General features: G+C 52.0%; 2 protein-coding genes across 3 annotated transcripts; one reads left to right on the top strand and one right to left on the bottom strand.

Moving 5' to 3' along the window:
• Positions 1-3,229: 3,229 nt before the first annotated feature.
• Positions 3,230-13,700, top strand: ANKRD53 (ankyrin repeat domain 53). The gene is given in 7 exon segments (XM_003734721.6): positions 3,230-3,597; positions 3,797-3,879; positions 3,882-4,063; positions 4,367-4,566; positions 5,864-6,028; positions 6,518-6,638; positions 8,522-13,700. Coding segments are annotated over 7 exon segments (1,608 nt in total). The 5' UTR covers positions 3,230-3,427; the 3' UTR covers positions 9,209-13,700.
• On the bottom strand, positions 9,879-19,986 carry TEX261 (testis expressed 261). 2 transcript variants are annotated; one of them, XM_078349105.1, is made up of 6 exons: positions 19,861-19,986; positions 18,180-18,259; positions 16,339-16,492; positions 14,134-14,201; positions 12,914-13,016; positions 9,879-12,663 (listed from the first exon to the last, which is right to left on the bottom strand). In XM_078349105.1, exons 1-6 carry the CDS (start codon positions 19,877-19,879, stop codon positions 12,548-12,550), a joined length of 540 nt encoding a protein of 179 aa, XP_078205231.1. In that variant the 5' UTR covers positions 19,880-19,986; the 3' UTR covers positions 9,879-12,547. The 2 variants fall into 2 exon arrangements, with proteins under 2 accessions (XP_078205231.1, XP_002757690.1); XM_002757644.6 differs by lacking the exon at positions 19,861-19,986 and adding an exon at positions 19,185-19,347.
• Between the last annotated feature and the right edge of the window lie 44 nt (positions 19,987-20,030).

Below are 20,030 nucleotides of genomic sequence, written 5' to 3'. Positions count from 1 at the left end.
GATCCACCCACCTTGGCCTCCAAAGTGCTTGATTACAGGCATGAGCCACCATGCCCAGCCAAGTTTGATAGTTTTTTGAGGTGTTGTTGTTGTTGCTGTTGTTGAGACGGAGTCTCACTCTGTCACCCAGGCTGGAGTACAGTAGCACGACCTCAGCTCACTGCAACCTCCACCTTCCAGGTTCAAGTGATTCTCTTGTCTCAGCTACCCAAGTAGCTGGGACTACAGGCAGGCGCCACTGCACTCGGCTAATTTTTATACTTTTAGTAGAGACGGGGTTTTGCCATGTTGACCAGGTTGGTCTCAAACTCCTAACCTGAAGTGATCTGCCCTCCTCGGCCTCTCAAAGTGCTGCAAGGGTGGGTGGATCACAACTTCAAGAGATCGAGACCATCCTGGCCAACATGGTGAAACCTTGTTTCTACTAAAAATACAAAAATTAGCCGAGCGTGGTGGCACACACCTGTAGTCCCAGCTACTGGGGAGGCTGAGGCAGGAGAATCTTTTGAACCTGGGAGGTAGAGGTTGCAGTGAGCTGAGATCATGCCACTGCATTCCAGCAGTGACAGACAGAAGTGCACTCTGGTGACAGAGTGAGACTTTATCTATAAAAAAAATAAGAAGAAAGAAAGAAAGAAAAAGAAGAAAGAAAGAAAGAAAGAAAGAAAGAACGAAAGAAAGGAAGGAAGGAAGGAAGGAAGGAAGGAAGGAAGGAAGGAAGGAAGAAAGAAAGAAAGAAAGAAAGAAAGAAAGAAAATAGATGGGGAGCATCTGGCCCTGGGTACTGGCCCTGCAGTGTAGAAACAGCCCCTCTCTAGGTCCTGGCCCCACTTCTCCCTGATAGGCCTGCTCCCCTCAGCCTTCCATCTCCCTTGCCTGGAGCTGTAGAACCAGTTACTCTGGAGCCATACCCTTACCATCACCTTCCAAAAAAGAAACAAAACCTTTCTCTGGGCATTTTCTGCTGTCTGCACTTCTCATGGTCCAGCTTCTGTTGTTCCACTGGACATTATCTGTTTGCCCAGCTGCATGGCTGTGGCCAAAGGGTCTTTAGGGGGACACACTCTCTCCTCCCAGGGACTTTGCCAGTTTCCCATATCTTCCTGCCTTACTCTATTGACCCTTCTCCCTCAAAATCACCTGAAGTCTCTTGCCTCCCTAGAAAGAGGACTGAGGCAGAAAGGCCTCAAAGTGGTTCTCAACCCTGGCTACAAATGAGAATCACCTGGAGAACTTTACAAGTACCAACACCCAGGCCCCAAACCAGATGAATTAATCTGAATCTGTAGGGGTAAGTCCCCTGCGTTGGTATTTGTACAGCCAGGGTTGCAAAACACTGGTATAGAGATGTAAGATACTCCAGGTCAAGATAGTGATGATGAACTTGAAGAGGTACTGAGATGCTGTCTCCAATCCCACCACATACACAAGGTCCTGCTGTCATTATTAGAATCATAACACTCCAGAAGCAACAATAGCCCAGGAAATCCTTAAACTTTGTCCCTGCAAAGCATTTCACTTTATCTCAGCTTGAAGCCAGTTGCTAAGGCCCTATATGGAGCAGATAGCCAGCATGATTTGCTAGTTTTGAAGGTGTTTGGCAGGTGTGCTGAGTCCTGACCACTGGGGTTGGGGGCAAATGGGTTCTCAGAAGAGGGTTCCCTGGAAAGGGAGAAAGGTGCTTATGGGTGGATAATCTGTATTCTTGTCCCTCTCTGCAGATCCCTGTGGTTTTAGGGGACTTTCTGTCCTTTTCTTAGGGGAAATACCTGGAACACTGGGGTACAGAGAAGAGAACATGGTAGGGGTGGAGTGATGTAGTCAGATATGCCCAGATTTGACCCTGGAGCCACAGGAGCCTTCTGACAAACTTGTGGTCATTCCTATTGAGAAAGGTAAGAATGTGGGCCGGGCGCGGTGGCTCAAGCCTGTAATCCCAGCACTTTGGGAGGCCGAGGCGGGTGGATCACGAGGTCAAGAGATCGAGACCATCCTGGTCAACATGGTGAAACCCCATCTCTACTAAAGATACAAAAAATTAGCTGGGCACGGTCGTGCGTGCCTGTAATCCCAGCTACTCAGGAGGCTGAGGCAGGAGAATTGCCTGAACCCAGGAGATGGAGGTTGCGGTGAGCCGAGATTGCGCCATTGCACTCCAGCCTGGGTAACAAGAGCAAAACTCCATCTCAAAAAAAAAAAAAAAAAAAAAAAGAATGTGGACAGCTCAGGAAGACAACACAAGCCACAGTTACTGTTTGGTTACTATGTATTCTAAAAAGTCAAAAGGCGAACTGGGGAAAATATTGACAACAAATATAACATACATAAAGACTCACTATGCTAGTAAGTTTTACATTAGGAAACACATGAAGGCCCTCAAAGAACAATGTGCATAAAAAGAGAATTCCTAGAAGGCAAAACCACCGATAATTACACGTTGAACCTTGTTGGTGATTAAAGAGCCGCGCTAGAACATCATTTCCGCTGCCAAATTAGTGAACCCTTACTTAAAATCCTAATATCCAATGCTAGCAATAGTTTGAATAGCTCCTCTTTGAGTAACAGCAGATTCGCAGGTAGTGCCTCTCTGCTAGTTCGTTGTTTGGATTCCTTCATTCCTTATAAAGTAGGCTCTATTATCCCCATCTTGCTGGTGCAGAAACTAAGGCAAGTAACTTGTCCAAAGCCACATGGCTGATGTGCAGCGCACCGGCTTCACTGCAGGTGGACGTGGAAGGGAACATATAATCTTCCTGGAACAATATAATCTTCCAATCCCATATCGACAGCTAAAAAATATTCATTCCCTTTCACCTAGCGATTCCACTCCCAGAAATCCATTCCAAGTAAACAACCAGAGTTGAGCCATTTCGTTCTCGGCAGCACAGGTGAAACAATGGCACAGCCATTATGACGTTGGGCTGTGGTTGTATCATAACGCACGTTCAGTATGTAGAATGATAATGGGCGCTAGCTCATAATATAATGCTATTAAATGAAAAGAGATGCAAAAAAAAGAAACATAGTCATGATATGCATGTTTATTGCAACAGACCGTGATTTCTGTGGGTGGTGGGATGGTCATTTTTTATTTCCACGTTGAACATTTCTGTTTTCTACTTATTAGTTTGATAACCGGAAACAAAAGCTAAGCGTCTTTGTTGTTTGCGTGTTTGATGCTGAGTTTCCCCAGCAGCAGGGCTGGGAGGTTGGGTGAGGGGGTTGGATTGGGCTGGGAGCGGAGCGGCGAGTGGGGAGCTGCAGGTGGGCAGGGTCCCCGGAGGCGCCGGGTCTCTGCCCCTCCAGCGAGCGAGGCGGCCGGACCCTGGCCGCCTGGAAGGGGTCGGGAAGGAGCTGCCCCCGGGGGCGAGGCGCCGACGGGTGGGTGGACAGCCCGCCCAGCCTAGGTCCGAGTTCCAGCCCCTCGATGTCCTCCGCGGGCAGCAGTTCTCGGCGGGCGGGCTCGGGAAGCTGGCACTCAGAAAGGGGAGAAGGGAGAGGGGCTCGGCCGCAGCCAGCTCCACGTGGCTCCATGCAGCGGGAGAACAAAGCCTCCTTGAAGGCCACCTGGCCTGACGAAGAGTCCAAGCAGCCCAGGTGGGTAGGGGAAGAAGGTGTCCGGCTACGCGGCGTGAGAACCCGGCCCAGCGCCTCCTTGGCCCTGCATGGACCAAGCTGGCGGAGGTCGAGGCTGCCGCCGGAGAAGCCCGGAGAGCCGGGTGGGGGCCAGAGATCGCCTCCCAAGAGGTGCCCAGGCTGTGGCCCAGGGTTGATTCCTCACTGCCCCGCCCACCAGCCCGCCCCCTGCGGGCCTCGCCGACAGCCTTCGAGCACAGGCTATTGCCGTCGCCACGACCCCCTCCCCCCGCCCTGCCTCGCTCACCCGCCCTGCGCTGACCCCAGTCCCAGCGAGGAGTCCGACCAGACAGCGATCCACCAGTTGGCGATCCACCAGATGGCGATCCGGAACTACTATCAGCTGATCGCGGCTGCTGTGGGCAACGTAGAATGGCTGCGGTTCTGTCTGAACCAGAGCCTCGGGGAAATCCCCACCACCAACAAGGTAAGGACTTCAGTGTGGGGGCAAGGACCAAGGTCCCTCTCTCACTACCCAGCTCGGAGTGGTCACCTGGAGAAGATATGTCCTTTTCTGGCTACATTCTCCTAATTTAACTCATCTTCTGGCTGTGGAAGGACCATTTTGAGGACAGGGAGGTTGGGTGGTCTGATGAACACACACTGGTTAATTAGCAAAGGGGTGTGAGCATTCCTAGGGACACAGGGAAAAGAGTAAATTTATATAAATTAAGTTGTGGACCCTGGGACCTCAACCCCACTCCCTCATCCTGCCTACTCGACCTCACAGGGCTTCACTGCCATCCACTTTGCAGCCCAACGGGGCAAGTTTACATGCCTGCAGGTCCTGGTAGAGGAGTACAAGTTTCCCGTGGACCTGCTGACCAAAGATAGCCAGACCCCCCTGCACCTCGTCATCCACAGAGACAACACTAGTGTGGCCCTCCCCTGCATCTACTACCTGCTGGAGAAAGGGGCAGCCCTCAATGTGTGAGTCCAGCCTGCTTCAGGAGGGAGGCTGTGGACATGGGCACAGGAGCCTCACTTCCAGGCAGGCAAATCCATGCAGGACAGGCAGAGGGGCTCTGGGAGGTGATAAGGATTGGGCCCCACATAAAGCAATCTGGAACCCACATGGTGTAGTAGTTAAAGAGACTGGGCTTTGAGAGAGGACAGACCTAGTCCCCATCCCAGCTCTGCAACTTGCTAGCAGACAGCAGGACCTTAGGCAAGTCACTCAATCTCTAAGCCCCACTGCCCTGGTTCCCAAACTGCCCTGGTTCCCAAACTTAGGTGTACACTGGAATCACCAAGGGAGCTTAAAAATATGAACACCTGTGTTCCAATCCAAAGGCTGTGATTTTGGGTCTGTGATGTGAGCTGGGCTTTGGAAGTCAGAAAAGATCCCCAGGTGCTTCTAACTTGTAGCTAAGTTTGGAAACCTCTGTCTCAATGTCTTCAACTGAAATTTGAATAGTGGTAGTGCCTATCACATGGGACTGCTGTGATCACTGAAAAGTGCATGGTATATAGGAGACTGCATGCATTCAAAGTATCAAGCATGCACCATGTGCTAAGCACTATGCTAGAGTCACAAATGATCCCTCTCCTCATGAAGCTGACATACTAGTGCAGGAGCAGACAGCAAATTGGCAAATAAATAAGTGAACAAAATCCTGACAGCATGGGAAGCGATTATGAAAAAAATAAATATGGTGATGGAGTCGGGAGTAAAGCAGGTAGGGGGAGGATCTATTTTGGATGAAGCAATCACCTCTAAGGAGGTGACATTTAAATTGCATCCTGAAGACTGAGAGTGAGCCAGCCATGCAGAGCCAGGGAAAAGTGTTCCAGGTAGAAGGAACATCACATGCAAAGACCATGTGTTGGGAAAGAGTGGGCAAGGTCAAAGGATAAGATCAAGGACGTTAGGCTCAGGTCATGCAGATCTTGTGGGCCATCATGAGGCACAGGGACATGGCAGAGGGCTGGTTGGTTTAAGAGTGGATGAGGTTAGTGGTCTCTGAAACAAGCCAGCTCTCCTTCCAGCAGTTCTTAACTGTTACATACCTCCTAAAGTCAGATTTGTACTATTCACATAGTCCAATCCCTCCCTCTACAGTAAAAGAAATTGATGTATGGAAAGGGGAAGAGACATAGCTAGGGTCACCCAATAACCCTAATAGGTAGAGCAGGGCCTGGAAACTGGTGTGTCCATCTATCTGATGGGCAGATGCCCTTTCTCTTTCCTTTCTGTCCTCATCCCCACTGGTGGGCCCTTCCACAGTCAGACCTGCAATGGCTCCACGCCCCTGCACCTGGCAGCCCGTGAGGGCCTGCTAGACTGTATGAAGGTCCTGGTGCAGAGTGGTGCCAATGTCCATGCCCAAGATGCTATGGGCTACAAACCCATTGACTTCTGCAAAATATGGAACCACCGTGCCTGTGCCCGGTAAGAGTGTGAGAACCATTTGCACCGCCACTCCCTTCCTCTCCCCTAGCCTTCTCCCTAGGGTCCTCACCACAGCTGAGCCTTTAAGGGGAGGGTTGGGAAGCCAGACAGCTGGGGGATGCGTCTACAGCCCAGGATATTTAGAATGAGGCAATCACCTCATCTCCTGGGCTGGGGGGTAAGTCTGCTCAGGTCCCCTGCCCTCTAGGTTGATCACTGCCCTCCTTCCCTGCCCTGGGGTCCCTGGATCCTCAGCAGGAGGGTGGTGACCAGGTCATCAAGGACTTTCCTCTTTCACCTAAAGGAAGTAGGGAGCCAGAGGAAGTAGGGAGCCAGAGACCCTGGGCAACGGGGATGGCTCATCTTGCTCATCTCCCTCTGGCAGCTCCCCCCACCCCCCTCCAAGCCCTCAGCAGCAGTCAGTCTTCCCAGCCCAGGTAGAAGCTCTGTCACTGTGGGATGACACCCCCACCCCGACCTTGGCACCAGGTTCTTGAAGGATGCCATGTGGAAAAAGGACAAGAAGGATTTTGCCCGTGAGATGGAGAAAATGAAGACAGTCAAGAGCCAGCTGGCTGTCATGGAGCACAACTACCTGATTGAGTATCAAGTAAGGAGGAAGGCAGCGGGGCCAGATACCAGCTGCTATCCAGGCATGTGAGCAGAGGGGACAGTGATCCACATATTGTAGAGGATTAGCTAGAAGCACACCCATAAAGAATCACCCTTTCCCCTGTACTAACACCCCTGTACTCTGACTGAAATTCCACTCCTCTAAATAAGCCAGTCTTTTGGTCAAAAGTCTTATCTTGTGTTAGAAAGCCAATTTAATTAAGCAAGCTTAAATTCGCAAATATTTCTGGGCCCCTCCTAGTGCACTTCCTCTTTCGGGATGAGACCCTCAAATGAGACCAAGGCCCTGCCTGTAATTGGGTCTCACATTCTGGTTAAAAAGATCCACCCTTCCTTCCAGCAGGCACTGGGCATTCACTCTGCACCAGGCACCTGCTAGACCCTGAGGTCCAAAGATGAATATGTGACCCCCATGCTCAAAGAGCTTAAAGTCTAGCAGAGGAGGCAGGTTACATCTCCATAAAGGAGGAGAGGGTCCAGGAGGGTGTCAGGAGGGATGATGCTTAAGAGGAGTCTTTAAACATGTGCAGCAACTAGCTACATGAAGGAGGGAAGGGCTGACCTGCATAAAGAGCAGCCACGTGGAAAGGCATAGAGGCACCTGGGAACATGATGTATGCAGAGAGCTGAAAACTCAGAGCAGCTGAGGATCAGATGTACGTTGGAGGCATGGCAGGGGCCCAGATCAGTGCAGGACCTTGGCTGGGGAAGAAGGGATTTTAAGCAGGTGTAATTATATAGGGTGCAAAACCCAGAAAACTCAGAAGATACTGGGAATCTTAAGTGAATCCTGAAGTTGAGAGGGCTTTGGAGCTGGTGAGTCTGGCATGCCTGCTCTGTTTCAGTGGCATTTCTCTCCAGTCCTCAGCCTATCCTCCTCTGATGTCAGGGTCACCAGTCCTCAGAGTCACACCCTGTCCAGAAGAGGCAAGGCCCATCTGTTTCCTGTAGCTCTAACCTTTTTCAGAAGTTTCTTACATCTCCCCTCATCTCTTATGGGCATCGATTCACTCAAGTGCCCATTCTTGTTCCTTGGCTAGAACTAAAGGAAAGCCATATGCTGATTGACTTAGGTCTGGGGCAAGGTCTGATGGGATTATGGTGATTGGCTTAACCTAAGCAGAGCCTGTGTCTAGAGCTGGGTCAATCTCCAAAGCCCCTGATTGCTTAGCAACAGTATGGGAGTGAGACAGTAAGACAATGGGAGTGGGGGAGGTTGTGACAACGTATGGAAGGCTCCAGTGGAGGCAAGAACAGAGCTAGATTGAGTTGCTGTCACCAGACCTGGAGAGCCAGCCAACTGTATCCTCCCTACCTGACTTCTCAAGGCCCACCACTTCCATGAAGTGTGTCCACAACAGGCCATCCGGTTCTTTCTGCTGTCTCCTTCCAGGGTGAAGGATGCTGTTTGCACTCCCTATTTGCCTTTTCCCCCATCACACCAGAGACTCTCTAATGGTAGGACATGTCTCCACTATCAGACTGAAGATTCCTTTGGAGGGAGAAGAGGGGACTTGTCTTTTTGTAAGACTTGAGGATTTCCCTATGTCAGGGACTGTGTCTCCCATGTCAAGTTGGAGGCTAACCTAGGGCAGAGGCTATCTCCCCCATCAGATTGGAGATCTCCCCCATGGGAGAGGTGCTTTGTCTCCTCCATCAGCCCAGGGACTCCCTTATGAGAAAAGCTGTTTCCCCCTTTGCAACACAGGCTCCCGTAAAATAGGTGTTCCTCTCATCAGACTCAGGGTTTCCCTCATCCGTCAGATTGCGGTTTCCAAAGGCTATGGATACAGGACCTCCTTGCACAGAAGCAGAGGGCAGCAGGCCTCCATGACTGTCTTGCGCCCTCTGTTGTTGCAGAAAGAGCACAAAATTCTCAGAGAAGCTGCTATCAGAAAGTGGCTCCACGGCAAGCTGCACCCAGGCCACTCTCTGGTCTCTAACACCAAGCAAGCCCGGGCCACTGCCCTCTCCAAGACTCCAGAGCAACGGAGATTGCAGTGTTCCAGGAGCTTCCACCCCTCTGTGAAGGTGCGCCTGCAATGCATGCCACAGCCCACGGAGATGCCCAAGCCCATCTATAGGAACCCCACAGTCAAGAGGCCGATGTGGAATGTTAGCAACAACCCTGCCAGATCCCCCATCACCCAGATCAGCCATCCACAGGGCATCCGCCTGGGCGTGCATCCAGACCCCAGCCCGGAGCACGATTTCAGCAGCTTCCTGGAGGTGACACCTGACAGGCACGGAGGTGCGCGGCTGCACACAGTGGATGGCCACTGGGTGGCGCCCGTGCCACGGCTGCCTTTTGAAGTGATGCTCCGCACGCTATGTCCACGTGTGTGGCCTTACAGAATGAAGGTGCCCCAGGGTTTTTACCCCATCAGCATGAGGGAAGTGCCCCGGAAGAGGCACCTGGGTGATGACAACTTCTGGACCGACACTCTGACCATGAACCTGCGTGACACATTTGATGAAGCCTTCCTGGCAGCTGTGCGATCTCATCAAGGACTCCCCGCCCTGCCCTGCCTGCAAACCCACCCATAAAGTTATTATGGCTACCTCTCCACCTGAGGCAGCCCAGTGAAGGCTGAGGTGTGGCGATTCGAGTTATGGGAGGGGAGGGAAGGGGGAGAGATGCCTATGGGCTTCCCACTCCCAAGCTGAAGAACAGGAGTCTCCCTTTCCAATCAAAAGCCCAGACCCCAGGCTTCCCTTCTCTCTGCAAATAAGTCTCTTGCTCCCCTCACCCACCACCGCCCCCCTCCCCACTGCCCAGGAAATCCAAGTTAGGTTCAGAGTGGGGTGGGGGGAGGTCAGTTGCTATCCTTCACCCTGGCATTGTAGAAGTGATACTTTGGCGCCCCCACTGCCCTCCCACCCAGAAGGGCCCAGGCTTCCAGGATGGAAGGACCTACTGGGAAATTCTGTTCCTTGTTCAGATTAAGCCCTTCCTGCTACAGGGTCTAAGCTGAGACCCAGAATGGAGTGGAGAGCAGCTAATATGTTTCCCTAGCATGGGCTTCCCTGCTACTATGGGCTGCCATCCTTATTCTCAGTGGCCACTGAGGTTTCTGCAGTTCCAGGAGGCATGGGCAGCACATTCAGGGACGGGGAGGATGTGTGGTTTCCATCTGAGTCTATGAAAGCACTTGTACTTCCTCCAGAGAAATTAACTGGCTCCCCTGTATCCCCTTGTACACATCACTACAATTCATTCATTAAACAAACATTTATTGAGTGCTTTCTAGGTGCCAGGCATCAAGCCAGGCACTGTTAATACAAAAATTCCAGGACAGTCCTTACCCTCAAGGAGCTTACAGTCTAGTGGGGAGATGACCATGAAGCAGGCAAGTGAGCGCAGAGTGATCTGTGTGGTACGCCGGGTGAGGGGGTTAGGGAGGAAAGGGTAGAGCCAAACCTCCTTGGAGGAAGTTTGAGACTTGACAAGTTGAGACTTGACAAAGTACCCTTTCTCTGTGACCAAAAGAAAGGCGGAATCATTGGCAAGAGAGAGCCATGGTATCTCTGGATACAGGAGGCTGGGACCCAGAATGCAAGAAGGCAAGTGATGAGGCCAGAGAGGTGAGCAGGGACCAGGACACCATGAGTCTCACAATCCATGCTGAGGGGTCTGGACTTTATCCTGAGGGCAGTGGGAAGCCATGGAGGGTTTTAGGCCAGAGAGTGACTTGATCAGCTATGCAATGCATTTTAGGGAGACAGTTCTGGCCATGGGATAGAGAAGCAGCAGGAGGCTGTCACGGTAATCCAGGTGAAAGCTGATGACGGTGGGAGTGGCTCAAACCAACAGATGTTAAGGTAGACTTGACCACTTTGAGAAACTGGACATGGTGGGCAGAAAGAGAAAACAGGAATAGAAGGCAGGTTTCCTGTCTGGCTCCTGAGTGATCTCAGGGCCAAGGCAAGTACCCAGAAGGGGCAGGTTTGCAGAGGACAGCAGGTACCACTGGGCCATAGACTTGAATCATCTGTGCAGCCAGAAGCAGCAAAACTGTGGTTCAGGTGATCAAGAAGGGTGTTGGAGCTGGAGGTCAACTCTCAATGCCTCAGCAGTCCCTGAAATCATCCAGATGGATGGGCTTCCCTAGGGAGCCCACAACGGAACTCTGAAAGATCCTACTGTGCACGGGCAAGTGGAGAAGCCTGCACAGGAGCCTGAAAGACACAGCCAGAGAGGTGAGAGGACAACTAGCTACAGAAGTGCCAGGGAAGTACGATCCAAGAAGCAAGGAATGATCAGCCCTGTCAGATGCTGCCCAGATCCAGTAAGATATGAAAGGGGTCCACTGGATTTAGCAACCCCTGGGAGAACACTGGCAGTAGAGTGGAGGGGGCAAAGCCACATCATCAAGGTGAGGAACCAAGCAGCAGAGGGAGGAGAGAAGAGCCAGCTGTCAGCCCAATGGGAGGATGAGGCTGGCCTCCAGTGTCCTCTGCCTTGTGTGTCCTGGTCTGCATAGGAAAAAAGGGCCTAGGCCGTCACAGTTACTGTGAGAGAAGACCAAAATGTGCTCTTCCTCTTGGTGAAAGGGAAAGCTGGTATTAAGAGAAGATAAATGCTAAAGTCAAGGAAATGAAGGGCTATGATAGAACTTCAGGCATGATATAGAGGAAATATTTTCAAGCACAGGGGTTTTTACAGTGGCTTAAAGATATCACATGTGTACAGTTCATCTCTGCACCTGCCAGCCTCACTTTGAGGTATAGAACATGGCCAGAAATGGCTCTCATTGGGACTTCATTCCAATATGTATGGTTGAGCACTTGCAAGGCACTGTAGTTGGAGTGCAAGGTCAACAAATGCTGGTCTGTGCCGAAGACCTGGCCTGCCTTCTTAGAAGGCAGAGATTTCTCCCCAGGAGCCAAGAGTGCACAGAAGAGGGCCAGCCCTTGGATGCTCTTACAGGGACAAACAGCTTCTCCCATTAGTCCCATTTCTTTAAAAACAGGTTGCCTGGAAGCTGATTTTTATTTTGTTCCTCCTTGAGCCTAAGATAGCATTCAGCCAGAAACCACTCCTTTTCCCAGAGGAAGATTTATAAATAGGATATTGTAAATGTTCTTCTGAAAATCTAGCCCAGTCCTAAATTGTCCCCTCTCCTACTCCCAGTGTGACAGTCACAGAGCCTCGGGGAAAGACATGGAAGAGAGTGTATCAGAGAGGCTGCCTCTAGGCCCACTTCCCACTCCCTGACCAGGCTCAGCTCCTCAACCCTGACCCCTTCCCACTAAGGGCTACAAGAACAGTCCCTTAGGAAGGGCAAGACCCAAACCCAGAAAAGGAGTCCCTGGAGCAGAAAAGTGAGCCCAGTCCAGAGCAGAAGGTTAGCAGGAAGAAAGGAAGATGAACTGTCAGGGTATTAAGGCAAACAGTGCCACCTAGAAGCTTTATTCAAATGGAAATCCACATTTGGACAGAAATCACAGTTCAACAGCAAAAACTATTTCTGTTGGACATGCCAAGCCATGGTCCCTCCCCATGGCCACCTGCCCGGAGAACTCGTCACCATCTGCTCTTCAGCTTCACAGACCCTGCCCTGCCTGCCCCACCTGGGCCAGAACCTCCTGACCCACCTTGGAAGGGACAGGGGAGGGCTGCAGGACCTCGGCCTCCTGGCTAAGCAGGCTCTGCCACCCTCCATGGTGCCTTCTGAGGTTACAGCCTCCTGCAGCATCAGATCTGAGTCAAGCTGAGCCCCCATGAAGGAGGAAAGGGATGGGGCTTCAGAGTTAAGGGGAGGAAAGCCGGAGCTGGTGTTGGGTGCCTTTCCGGCTTCCAGCCCCCACCTGGCATAGAGGCCCACCATAAAGGTGGGGGCTGACTCTCCTGATCTTGCCCCCACATCCTGCCCGCAAGGGGGGTCAGTATATCTTCTGACGACTGGGTAGAATGGCCTCTTTGATGAAGGAGAAGACAACCAGGATCCCTAAGCGTTTGCCCCGCTTGCCTTTGGTGAAATAATTGGAGACGACGTCATCTGTGGAGACACAGGCAAGAAGATGAAAGTGAGAGAGAGAGAGAGAGAGAGAGAGAGAGAGAGAGAGAGAGAGAGAGAGAGAGAGAGTGAGTGTGTGTGTGTGTGTGTGTGTGTGTGTGGACACAGCCATCCCAACTCTGAGCCCAGGTGTCTCCAACACAGGGCTAGACTCTGGTTCCCTCAGTGGACCCCTGCCAACCCAAGCCTTGCTGGCTTGCCCCACCTCAGCCCCTTAAAAACCCCTTCTCACCTCCTGGCTGCATGGTAGAGGGCAGGACGTTCTCCCCAGCCGAAAGTGACACAAAAAATGCAAACGGAATTATCCACAGGCAGAAAGTGAAATAGGCCAGGACCTGGCAACAAGAGAGACTAAGAAGAGGGAACCCTGGAGGTGCCAAGAGGGGGCTGGGTGTGGTCACTGCATGTTGGTCAAGAGTACACAGAGGGCCACACCTGATCTCCAATGGGGGCCCAGACCTGGGAAGCAGGGAAAGCCACCCTCAGACATGGAAATACTTCTCTGGAGAAAGGTGGGGGCTGAAGATGATTGAATCCCTACATCTTGGTCACCAGGAAGCAAATCCCCTGGACTGAAGGAGGCAGATGAAGTGCCAAGCCATGACTAACTGACCCACACTCCCAAAAGAAGTGACCTTGCTCTTCCCAGAGGTTCAAACTGGAGCAGCAGGGTGTGGAGAAATCATGAGGGAAAAAACCTTGGCAGCCACTGGGAAAAGCCGGGGCTCAGGACTGCAGCCCACCCTTGCCCTGTGAGGACTGTGTCAGAGAAGGGCACCCTAGTGCCTATTCCTGATCTCAGGATGACCCTTCCCCCAGGGGAACCCAAAGGACTCACTTAGGAAGAGCAGTGTCCTCCCTGCCTCAGCCAAAGGTGCCCCTTCTGTCCCCATCCACATTGCTCTCTCTAACCTTCTATACCTCCTGTCCCCATCCACACTGCTTCTCTTTTTTTTTTTTTTTTTTTGAGATGGAGTCTCACTCTGTCGCCCAGGCTGGAGTGCAGTGATATAATCTCACCTCACTGCAACCTCCACCTCCCGGGTTCAAGTGATTCTCCTGCTTCAGCCTCTGAGTAGCTGGGATTACCGCTGCCCACTACCATTCCCAGCTACTTTTTGTATCTTTAGTAGAAATGGGGTTTCCCCATGTTGGCCAGGCTGGTCTTGAACTCCTGACCTTGTGATCCACCCACCTCAGCCTCCCAAAGTGCTGGGATTATAAGCGTGAGCCACTGCGCCCGGCCTCTCACACTGCCTTCTCTAACCATCTATGCCTTCTGTCCCCATCCACACTGCTCTCTCTAACCATCTATGTTTTGTTTTTTTCAAACATGTAATCCTTGAACAGATTCAGTTTCAAATCATAGCTAAGTTCAGAAAGTAAACAATACAAGTTCCCTTTTTACTCCCCTGTCCCTGATAACAGCCGAATGTACTGGACACTTCTTACCTCTGAGAAGGGATAATACTCTTCTGCAAAAAACTGAAATGCTAGGTAATGATTCACCACCACTAATCCTGTTGAGGGAATGAAGAGTCAGTCAGTTTAAGGGGAATAAGAGAAAGCTGTACTTTTCACTTCAAAAGGTCGTCAGAAGTTGGCAGCCTCCAGGGAGTCTTAGGCCTGACTTTACACTCAACTCAGGGTAGGCTATTGCCTAGAACTATTTCCCATTCTTCCATTAAAACAGGAGAATAAGCCTCAATTTGCCCACTGCACAGGGCATTCTGAGTAGAATTAGAAGGTAAGAAAGCGCTTTGCATGTTATAAAAATGAGACTTCCATGTTACATAATCCAAAGCCTCATTACAATTAACCTCACTTTTAGAGGATATGAGTGCTAAAGAAAGCTCTTCCACAGTGGCAGGTAGGGAGAAGTCATGGATGTGCAGATTAGATGCACTTAAGAGGCTCTACTCCAAACTGGGCAGCAGGGAGAAGTCCTGCTCAAATCAAAGGCTCTCACTCCTCCAGAATGAAAGGGCAAGACTTGCTAGATGCCATTAGGAGAAACACCTAATGTAGATGATGGGGTGATGGATGCAGCAAACCATCATGGCACATGATGTCTGTTACATAGTGTAACAAACCTGCAGGTTCTGCACATGTAACCCAAAACTTACAGTATGAAAGAAAAAAAGACTTGCTAGATGCTTTCAGGTGCAATCTTTGGGTTCCTCAGTTTTCTGGGGGAGTGGGTCCTTCCCCATCCTGCCCTGAGGTAAGGCATACTGGTGTGAACTGATATGTTCCGGAAATACACAGCTGCCCCTCCTTGGTGTGCAACTGAGTTTACAACAGAGGGCACATGTGCATATCCTGGACACAAGCTGCTTAAGAGACAGTCATCCCTGCCTGTACCCATGGTGAGGTGAAGGGCAGGCACCAAAAAGAACATGGCTCCTGAAACTGACTGTCCGCTCACACGCACCTGACAGCAATGACTATGTCTCCTTTCTTCTCCCCTGCCTCTCCCATTCTAAGGCAAAGACTAGATAGTTCTGCTATGCCTAGCCACATTCTAGAGCTAAGAGATAATGGGAGGTAGGATAGTGGCTGATGCCTACAAGATCTTTTGGAAAAACTTTTAGGCATCTAAGGGCAGGTCAAGGAAATGACAAGAGTCAGGGGAACCTGCTGCTGAGGGGTTGGGGGCAGGAGTTTTTACCTGGGACAGAGGGGCCTGGTCTCCTTGGAAGGGCTCCCTAAACCTCTGCTGAACAAATTCTTTGGTGAAATCACACCAAGCACCCAAGGAAGAAACCAGTTTGGCTTTAACCATATGCCCTCTGTGTGGATAATATTCACTCTCCAGGCTCTCTCACAGAAACAGAAAAGTCACTCTAAAAAACCCCTAACTCCATCTGATACCCTGACCAAAAGCTAGGGTGGGCAGTAATGATGAACAGGAGCAACGGCAATCTTGGCAACCAAAATATTTTGCGAAGCCTTTTCCAAATATCTGTAAATATCTATACACAGCTCCACTATGCCCACTGAGTCTCTCAACAGTTCTTTCAGAAACCTCTAAAGAGATGGAGACGCTAAGGCCCAAAGAAGGGCAATGATCCCCAGGGTCAGAAAGTGGTGGCCAGGCAAAGCCAAGAAGACTGGGTCCTCCACACCCAGGCTCAAGCCCAAGGGAGCAGCAACCAGTGAGAATGAGATGAGAAGCTGCAGCCACCAGGAGGCATTCACACCAGGCCAGGGTCTGCAAGGCACTCACAGCCCTATGAGGCTCCAGTCCTAACCATGACTTTGGGTCAGAAGACTGGATGGGGAGTTGCCTGCCTGCCTACTGAGGAAGGGCTTTGGGCTTTTTCTGGCCAAGTGATTTTTTTGAGGCTGGAACTGCTCAGCTAGGGGCCCTGCCTCAGCCAATCCACAACCTCTTATTTCCCAAACTCTTCTTCAAACTTACCTCTCTGGGAAAGTCCTCCCTGTCTGAGCCCCCAACTCCAACAAATTCTAGTCACTAGAGCCAAGGTGGGCTCTAGAGGGCCTCAGGAGTGACAATCACATCTTCCCAATCAGCCTGGCCTCCTGGAGGACTTCAGCGGCTGACTTACTTTCTCTGTATCCCCTTTAGTGTCCGGGATGGAGATGGGCACACCCAACCACGACCGCTGCCTCCCCAACCCTGTCCCCTCTCACCACACGACAGGATGAAGTTAGGCGAGGTCAACATGATGAAGGGGAAGGTCTGGAGGAGGCCAAAGTAGACGAGGTTGGTGAAGAGGCCCACGCCAATCATGCTGGTGGGGAAGTGCTCAAAGATGTAGAGGCCGATCAGTACAGCGGTGGAGAACTGAAACAACCAGAGGCAGACAGTGCAGGATGCTTCTTCCAGGCAACCTTCCTGGACTCACCAACCCCCAGCCTGCTAAGGGCAGCACTAGGTTCATGCTTCAATCTCCTCATTTCACAGGTCTGGCCTTCCCAACTAGACACTCTGCTCCCAAAGGCAACTTTTTTTTTTTTTTTTGAGATGGAGTCTGACTCTGTCATCCAGGCTAGAGTGCAGTGGCATCCAGGCTAGAGTGCAGTGGCAAGATCTCCTGGGTTCAAGCAATTCTCCTGCCTCAGCCTCCTGAGTAGTTGAGACTACAGGCGTGCACCACCACGCCCAGCTAATTTTTGTATCTTTAGTAGAGACAGGGTTTCACCATGTTGGCCAGGCTAGTCTCAAACATCTGACAGCCTCCCAAAGCTGGGATTACAGGTGTGAGCCACTGTAGCCAACCCATTTCTCAAACTTTTTGACAGCAACCCACAGTAAGAAAAACATCTGCCAGGCGTGGTGGCTCATGCCTGTAATCCCAGCACTTTGGGAGGCCAAGGTGGGGGGGGGGGGGATCACCTGAGGTCAGGAGTTCGAGACCAGCCTGACCAACATGGAGAACCCTGTCTCTACTAAAAATACAAAATCAGCCGGGCATGGTAGCACATGCCTGTAATCCCAGCTACTAGAGAGGCTGAGGCAGGAGAATCGCTTGAACCCAGGAGGTGGAAGTTCCAATGACCCAAGATGGTGCCATCTCAGAAAAAGAGAAAAACATTTAACACTGTGACCCCCCAACACATATATACATACATATGATCAAAGCTCAAATTTCAATTCTATTTATGTTCCTTTTAAATGCTGATCATAACCTACTGAATTAATTAATCGAGCCTACAGTTTGAAAAACACAACTCAGAAGGACCTACAGTTGTCAGTGCTTAACAAATGACAGTTGGCTGAATGAAGGGCTAATTCCTGTGCCAACACCCACAAGCTAGGCCTCTGGACCAGAGCTGAGGGCTACAGTCTTGTCTCCACTGTGAACTCCCAACCTCAGGCCATGCCCAGAGTGTAAGTGGCTGCCGACACCAGGCAACTTGAGGGGCTGTGGACGCTTTCTGTCCAAGGGCACCCCTACCATCACCCCTACCCCCAGCCTTTCCTGCAGCTGAAGGAAATCTGTCCGCCAGCAGTCACCCTATGGTTTTGACATCAGTGGCAAGGACTGTGTCTTCAGTAAGAGAAGCCTCCCATGAGACCAAGGGAGGGCAAGGCCAGCGAAGCTGTGCCTCTCTTAGGACGAATCACTTGATCCGATTAGAAAGACAGCAATGAACAAATACTCAAAACTGTCTTACAGTTCCTCTAAGTTCTAAATGCTGTGAACAGACCGAAGGGCTAAAGACAGTAGGAGACAGCTAGGCAAAGTCAAAGCCATGGTCCTGTCACCAGAGAATGTACACTTGACTGTCACCTTAAGGACTAGAGGAGGTCTGCGGTGAAACAATGCCACTTGGGGAAGGAGGTCAGGGAAGATCTGGGCCCAGGAGTGCAGACATAACAGACAGCACTCAGGGCAAGGAGGAAAGAGTGTATGCTCAGGAAACAGCAGAGACACATGCCTCATCATCCATGCCAAATTCTCCCCACTTCCTGCTTTTGAGGCAGGGCAAAAGAGTGAGGAAGACTCCTAGAGAAAGTTGCCACTTACCCAGATCATGTATTTTATGATTCTGCTGGTGGCCACTGTGTATTCTTCTATCAGTTCTGCCAGGTAATAGAGTCCAGCCGCTGGCGGGGTGGGGAAAGGGGCAAGCAGGGAGACCATCAGCCAGGGTCACTCCCACCATCCTGGTCACCCCTCTCTCTGCAGCCCAGTCCCCATCCACCCTTCATGGACTCCAGAAGGTCAAGAACAAACCAAACATCCCATGTGTTTGCCCTTCCAAGTCTGGAGAAGTAAAACTTAATTAGGGCAACTAAGGAAAAATCCCACAAAAATCATGAAAGTCTGCATTTGATGCCTCAGTACAATGCTAACCGCTGCCTCAGAAAGCGGAATTTCACGTATTCAATAAACACCTGCTGGGCATTTGGCAAGAGCCAGGTCCTTAGGCTGAGGATACAGCTGAACAAGACAGACAAGGATCCTTCCCTAACTCAGCTTGGGAAGGGGAAGGAGAACAAGTAGGGAGGAAAGACAGACGAGTTCAGAGTGAGAAATGCTATTTTAGGGAAAGGACAGGGCACTGCTGGACCATCGACCCCTGTGGACTTCCCGGAGGAGATGATATCTCAACTGAGGCGGAGTGGGAACTAGCCAGAGGGGAAGTGTCAAAGGTGAAGAGAGAAGCAAGTATGAAGAGCCAGAGGGGCAAAGGCGGCGGTAGGCGGCGGGGAAAAGTTCCGCGCGGCGAGCCGGGGAAGAGTGGGAGCGGCAGAGCTTAGCGGTCCGCAGGCGCGGGCGGGTCGCTCGAGTCAGCCTGTCCCGTGCACAGCCGGGGCGGACTTTGTGACACCTGGAAGGAGCCGCGGTCAGGCCAGGCTGCCGTACTCGGCAGAAGGTGCAGGACCAGGAGGGATGGGATTGGGACGGCGAAGGCCGGGAGCGCAGGGCAGGGGACCCCGAGAGGCCCCAAAACCCCCGCGACGCGACCCCCAACGAGCACCGATGCTGGGGCGGGAGCCCGCGCGGGCAGGGGTCGTGCAGTCTCACCGACAGCCAGCGTGATGAAGGCCACCTGGATGAAGAGCGACAGCCAGCTCAGCACGTACATGAACCACATGGCGCCCCCGCCCGCTGGGACGGGCCTGCGCTCTTCGGCTCCGGCGACACAGAGCCGCCACCGCCGAGGCCGCCGCGCCGAGGCCCCGCGGACGGCAGGACGACTGTGCGCCGCCACCAAGAGGATCCTGGCTGGAGTGTTGTTTAGGGCCAGGCTCGCGCTAGCGCCGCCCGCAGGAGAGGAGGGCCAACCAACGCTGCCCCGCGCTCGCGGACCACCTGGCTCCTCCGCTCCACTCGGGGGAACGAATGCAGGCGGCGGCAGCCCGGGGGAGGCGGGACGGTCCCCAGGGGCGGGGACCAGGCGCCCGTATTGGGAGTCGGAGTGCAGCCTCCAGGCCCTCCCTGGGCACTCCCGAGCCAGCCTGGAGGGGTACAGGGCGGGACAGGGCCGCCTGACCGCGCCCCAGCAACCTCCTCAGAACCTGCCTCCAGGCAGGTTGCGCACAAAGCTGTCTCTAGCTTTCGCAGGTGACATGGACAAAATTATTGAATTCCTAACATGAGCCACGCTCTGTGATAAAGGCCAGATGTATTCTTGCCGGAAATTTGAGCCGATGATGTAAATCATTTTACGGATGGGGAAGCTGGGGCCAAAGGAATTTACCTTGCCCTGGGTCATACATCCAGGAAGCGACACAGTCAGGAGTTGGGGGATTTTAATCGGTCATTCTCAGGCCTAATTCCCCTCTAGGCTACGTTCCGCACCTTCGTGCCGCCCGCACCTCACCCTGTGCGTGGCACGCAGGGCGCCCACTAGGCGCTGGATGCATTTAC

The sequence above is a fragment of the Callithrix jacchus genome, chromosome 14, assembly GCF_049354715.1.
Source record: "Callithrix jacchus isolate 240 chromosome 14, calJac240_pri, whole genome shotgun sequence".
NCBI lineage: Eukaryota > Metazoa > Chordata > Mammalia > Primates > Cebidae > Callithrix > Callithrix jacchus.
Note: the sequence above shows the minus strand (reverse complement) of the source record. Positions and strands in the feature narration are given on the sequence as shown.

Coding starts and splice junctions, on each gene's coding strand:
- TEX261 (XM_002757644.6), bottom strand. CDS start 19,254: ATGTGGTTCATGTACGTGCTGAGCTGGCTGTCGCTCTTCATCCAGGTG. Junction 18,260..19,184: donor CTTCATCACGCTGGCTGTCG/GTGAGACTGCAC, acceptor CCACCCCGCCAG/CGGCTGGACTCTATTACCTG. Junction 14,202..16,338: donor TAACTTCATCCTGTCGTGTG/GTGAGAGGGGAC, acceptor TTCCCTCAACAG/GATTAGTGGTGGTGAATCAT.